We start from the raw sequence: 6,104 nt of genomic DNA, 5'->3' as shown, positions 1-6,104 counted from the left end.
ACGTTGATACCACTAGGTCAAAACTGATCGTATTTCAAGAATTCGAAATATTCTTGACTAAAGTCTATCTATGGTCTGCACTAGAAAGAGGTGAGAGCCTGATTATATGTATAATACATATTTTATATATGTACTTCAAGTGTTTGAAAAATATGGCGAATTCAATAAATTAACACAGACATATTGTAAGCCATTTAATACTTGAAACAATACATATAAAATTTACTTTTATTGTTATATTTTAATACTATAAAATATTAAACATAGTATTTATCATTTCGAATAAAGCATAAAACCTATTCCGTGATATTATATATGTACCAAGGACAAATTTAAATTACTGTAGATTGACATGGAAATCGTAAAGTTGCGGACTATATGTAGTACACTGTAAAATTACTTGTGACATTGTAAAAGTTTTACCGACATTAATAATTTATCACATTCAGACGCTTGTAAACGTGTCGTTAGATCATACGAGCCGATATTAATTTCATCATTTGTAGCATTCGCGGTCATTTGTAAATAATGATTAATGAAAAATCTTTTATTCGTACCGAAAATCTCTGATAAATGAATTAACTACAAATGAAAACTTTAGAGCCCGCGCAAACGACGCAAGTGGAACTGCATAGGTCACACACTCCAAAGATATTCCAATGATAACCCCAGGCAAGCGCTTGATTGGATACCCACAGGGAAAACTGAAGCGACACCTTCCTAAGATTAATATTTGATGACTGCACATGAGTAGTAGGTACCTATTGAAACACTCGTTAGAACCGCACTTGTTTTATTTAATACATCTCCTTATATATATTAGTTTCGTCAACTACGATACTTCGTCGTATAATAGACAAACAAGATTGAATTAAAATACTTTATTCACATGATCGATAACAATTAATTAATTGAACTTGGATACACTGTTAATGTAACCTAAATAATTGCTCGTTTAGTTTTAAAATAGAGGCCACTCAATGCGCTATACTATAAAAATACTTTAATTGATTGACATTTTAAGTTCAGTTTTGTTTAGGGTACTAGTAATTAAGTTTTTACAAAGCTTTCGTGATACATAAATTACATTAAGCCAAATATTCATGGACACTGAACTATGTAAATTATATTGCTGTTTCATTTCTGTGTTTGAGCAGATGCACCTCGTGGTATGGAGGCGGCAACTCGTCACACGCCTCCAGCTCAAAGTCTATATCACTTTCTGAAATCAGATAATTACGAATATTAATAATTTTATCTATTTCCGGATTTTTACAAAGAGGACTCAAAACCTTTCGACACATCCAATATTCACTAATCACACGTTACTTTTTTTTTTTAGGTTTTTAACAAAAAGACAAATTAACTTTTAAGAAATATATATGTCACACCTTTTCACTCTTACAATGAAGTGGAAGTACTTTATCTGATAAATAATATAGTAATACGCTACGACAATATACCCTACGCAACGCGTAAAGCTACGTCTCAAGCTGAAGTCTACGCCGGCTACGATTCAAACGGCGTCTTCAAGGTTTTCAAAACGATTGTATTTTATATAATAAATAATGTAATAATTTATTGTAACTTGTATGGAAATTATTTCTTCATACAAATATGTAGCGGGAGCGAAGAACTTATTTTTCTGTCGCTATCAGATCCAGTTATAAATGGGAAAAAACTGTAAACTATAAAGGGAATTGTTGATATGCGGAACCTTTGGTAGCACTGGGTGAGGCTTGACGTGGGTTTAAGTAAGTAATAAAAATGGTAACATAGTTCTTAAGTAAATATTGTCACTAATTCCTAGCAGTGTGTGAGATGCAACAGACGGAATCGATCCATTCAAAAAATTATTTGTAACCTTTTTCGTGCCTCTTACACATTATTATAAAATTTGTGAAATGAACGTGAAATTCTTTTAAAACTCTTAAAAAAATTAAGCGCCAGAGAACTTAGATATATAAGTTTATTGTACTTCCTATTAAAGCTTCGTTATTATGTCAATAGACTGAAATAATGTTAATAAGTTTGACACGAATTTTAAAGAATTCTATTCATTTGAATTTTCAATATTATTGGCTTAGTTACTATATTGTAGGGCTTTCTTTTTTTTGTAAATTTAAGGCTGCTTAGTGTTGTGCTTTCTAAATTGTGAAATCTATCATACCATATTCTGAGTAAAAAAAAGATTTATTGTATTATAAGTAATAAAATACTCATAGTTGAAAATAGCTCGAGGTTAATGTAAGGCACCTAAAGTTTTTGTTGTATGACCTGAGAGTGCTCCTGACTGCGGGCGGTGTGTGGGTGCTAACACATCACCGGCACTAGCATGGCGGCCACGTATGAAGCCTTCAGCGGGAGGTGACCAAGCCAGTCCCGAGCTCGGCGCGGCACCCCATGCTTCCTCCTCCAGGTACGACGTGTCAGATGCGTAGCCTAACGGTTCTGTATAAATTAAATTGTGTATGACGAGTGATTTAAATTCAATTTACCGGCTTATGCATGGAAATATATATATAAATATCGTGAGAATTGGTGAAGGACTCACCGACAGATGGCGGTGGTATTAAACGAGCGTTGAAAAGTTCAGCTCCCGAATTTGCCCCGTGGTGCTGCGCCCCTGACCTATCTAGAGCCGCGCTTTCAGGACTCGCGACCTCAAACCTAGACACGATTAACTCTTCTACTGGTACCAATCTCATTCTATCTTTACTTTTAATGCATTCATTTAAACTTTGCTTAGTTTCTTTATGCTTATATAGTTTAGTATCATTATCCGCTGGCCCGACTGCCTCATTGTTATCTTCATTGATATTCATTTTATCAAGCCTTTCTGGCCTCTTTGAAACACTGGGCCCGGCACCATTGTCGCCAATATAGAAGCAAGATGTTTCAGTCGCATCATCATCCTTGATATCGTCGTCGGTTTCCTTTTTTTTTGAGCATTTAATATTAGTAAAATGTTTCTTGCAAGGTTTTGAGACTCGTCGGTCTGTTTCTTCACATTGCTCGAGGCTATCCAGAGACATGTATGAACCAGTAGGAGAGCTGGGGGATAAGGTCACTTTCTCTGGTCTGAGAGGAATGTAAAGTTCCTTGGTAGAGCGCTCCCAGTCTCTGCGGTGCAATACTTCGTGAATGACGCTGGGGGCAGAGTGGTAGCGGCTGTCTTCTTCGCTTATATTTAACTGTGAGCGGTGACGGCCGTGGATTTCTTCATGACTCCTATGAGCCGATAGCGACTGCTTTGTGGTTCCTGAAATATTCATTAAAACGAATTCTTCCAACACGGTACATAGTAGAACATCAATTATGCTTGCCATTTTTTTTTATTCTTGAAAAGGTCCCCCCCCCCCCCCTTCTTATCTAACGTAGGATTCATTATATTATATGCCAAAAAAAATATTCTCACCAGAAGTGCTAGGTAAATGTAAAGAGATCGCACTGCTACCGCACCTCCGACTAAACAGTTCGCTTAATCGGCGAGAGCCTGATGATCCTGGAATTTTCAAATATTGCGACTATTGTTATAGAATACTGTGGCCTGGTGAAATGAATTAATAAGTAGCATGTTACGATGTAACCACCAAACTGCGTGGTCACTCCATTATAGTGAATCCAAACATTAGTGATTAAATAACTTAAAACATATTAATACACTAGTTTTATGAAATGGTTGGCCAGTGATTTCTTACCATTGGTAATGGCTGGTTTCGCGGGGTATTTGCCAGAACTTGTATCTGAAGAAAAATAAATATTATGTAGTAAAATTATAAAACTTATTTACAAAGCGAAGGTTTTAATATTAGAAAGTATTACCTGAGGCATCATCAGGCCAGCAGCAAAGCCAACAGAGAAGTAGTAGTGGGGCGAAGACCTCTGCCGCCAACACCGCGCCCGCACCACCCAGCCCACCCATTCCGACCGCCTCACACAATTAACTACTTACGTTACAGTATTTTATAAAGTTAACTTAAGAAAAATGTAGCAGCTTAAAGGATATGGTTGACGTTACATTAAAGCTCTTATTTTCTAAATTTGTAAAACATCTCGAAATAACTTTAAAAGAAGAAGAAAAATAACAGTAATTAAAACATAAATAATATAATCAATAGAATTAACTCACCCCTTAATTATTTAAATTGAACATTATTTATTATCTACGTATCTGTCGAGGTAAGAAAATTTATTATATTACATATTTAATTCAAGTCGGATTGAAAACTTCCAATATATTTGTTACCCACGGTTGCAATAGAACAACTGAGCAAGTGAACGCTCAGTGGAAATAGCAAAAGACTTCTTTTTCAGGGCAGCGACACACCGAGAGTACCTCGCAGACATTTGAGGAGTGCTCTAATTTATAAAATATGTTACGTGAACTAAAGACGCAGTAGACACGATTTCCTATCAAAATGATACACTTAAATTCTTGTATAAGGTTTATCGCGTCGGGGATACTACTAAAGTCAATGGATTGAATTACTTTTGAGTTTGACTGCTATAAATATTAACACCACCTAATCCCAACCGCAGCGGTAGCTACAAACCTTTTAATACTGATTGGAATGATGTCTAATGCATCAAGAAAAAAATCTGAAAGTACCAAAGATGCCAGTAAAATACGCTCGGTGTGAACGCAGCTCTTTCGGCGCCGGAGTGTCGCGGTCCATCGATCTGTGGCAGCCTCTCCTCGGTTTTCAGTGACCCCCATCTGTCCCATAATATTGCCTTAGTCCCGTAACCTTGGCTCAATTATGTTTCGCTTTCGAAATGTGCCAAAATGTTATTGTAGAGATAAAAACAAAAAGTGTACACTCTGTATGGACTACTCTTTGTAATATGTAAGTACTTTAAAAATAGCTCAATTTAAAGTAAGGACGTGTCGCTTACATGAAATGTTTTTTTATCACACGATATCCAGTATATTTAATTATATAACGCCATTTGGTACATCATCATGTAGACAAGCTTTGCATAGTTTACGGTATTACTGTTATTAATTCATGAAAGAAACTGTAGATTTTAATTTATATTTATTTATTATTTAATAATACCTCACCTACTACCGACATGATAAGGTATTGTTTACTTTTTAATGTATGTTATATAATATAAGGTACGAGATTTGGCAATAAGTTCACTGAGTCGTTCGTCGAGGTTGGCAGGTTGGTAACCTAACCAAAAATGGAGCACTATATTTTTCTTAAAGTGCTCATCAAAGTAATACCGGGTAGAGAGTATTTTTAATTTAAATATCCAAGAAGTACGGTAATAGTACGACATAATATTTAGGTATGAATTAAACTTTTGATATTTTTATTGTCGTGACAAATGAATAAAATATATTACTAAAGGTCTATAATAAATTCCTGTATGCATGGATTGCACTTGTACTAATAATTAAATGCATTGAACGAATTATCGTTTAATTATTATCGGTTAAAACGTTAGACTAGGCGGCGACAAAATACAAAGCCTGCGCGAATGTCTTGTTCATCTCCTAGATTAATAGTATAGCTTTGATCTTTATGAAACTTCGTCAGAAGTATGTCAATATAATATAAAGTAATAATAATAGTGTATACTTTGACGTATAAGGTTTAATGGACCATTTGGGTCGATTAGGATACACAAGAATTTATTTGTGAGAAAATCCACGATATATATATATATAGATATAATATAGTTATTTTATTTTTATACCACTGTCATATTCATTTATATAAAACCGTTTCATTAATAATTGATGTAGGTTAATAAATCATCGACGTATAATCACGATGCAGCGACGCGAATTTAGATGTTTCAGCTCGGTACACGGACGGAGGAGCTCCGTTGAGAATACAAAAAAAAAGCGCCAATTTGATAACTTCCTCCTTCGGTTTATTAGAAGTCGGTTCCTATGGGTATATATTTCTACCTACTAGTCAGCTTTTTTAAAGATAGAGGTCGCAACTTTGATAATGTTAGAATCCTCATTGGTAGAAGGAAAATAATTGAAAAGTAATTCATAGAAGTTTGCCAATCGATAAAGTACCAAAATTTTATTTTAATTTTCCTCATCTTTGATGTTCAATAAAAAAAACAATAATAGG

The 6,104-nt window shown here is 34.8% G+C and overlaps 1 protein-coding gene across 1 annotated transcript; it reads right to left on the bottom strand.

The window, feature by feature from the left end:
• Window positions 1-216: 216 nt before the first annotated feature.
• On the bottom strand, window positions 217-3,943 carry LOC125059271. Its single transcript, XM_047663636.1, has 6 exons — window positions 3,826-3,943; window positions 3,702-3,746; window positions 3,419-3,505; window positions 2,555-3,262; window positions 2,278-2,451; window positions 217-1,222 (listed from the first exon to the last, which is right to left on the bottom strand). Exons 1-6 carry the CDS (start codon window positions 3,923-3,925, stop codon window positions 1,125-1,127), a joined length of 1,212 nt encoding a protein of 403 aa, XP_047519592.1. The 5' UTR covers window positions 3,926-3,943; the 3' UTR covers window positions 217-1,124.
• Between the last annotated feature and the right edge of the window lie 2,161 nt (window positions 3,944-6,104).

The sequence above is a fragment of the Pieris napi genome, chromosome 19 (genome assembly GCF_905475465.1).
Source record: "Pieris napi chromosome 19, ilPieNapi1.2, whole genome shotgun sequence".
NCBI classification, from domain to species: Eukaryota; Metazoa; Arthropoda; class Insecta; order Lepidoptera; family Pieridae; genus Pieris; species Pieris napi.
The sequence above is the reverse complement of the archived record's forward strand: the minus strand, read 5'-3'. Positions and strand labels throughout refer to the sequence as shown.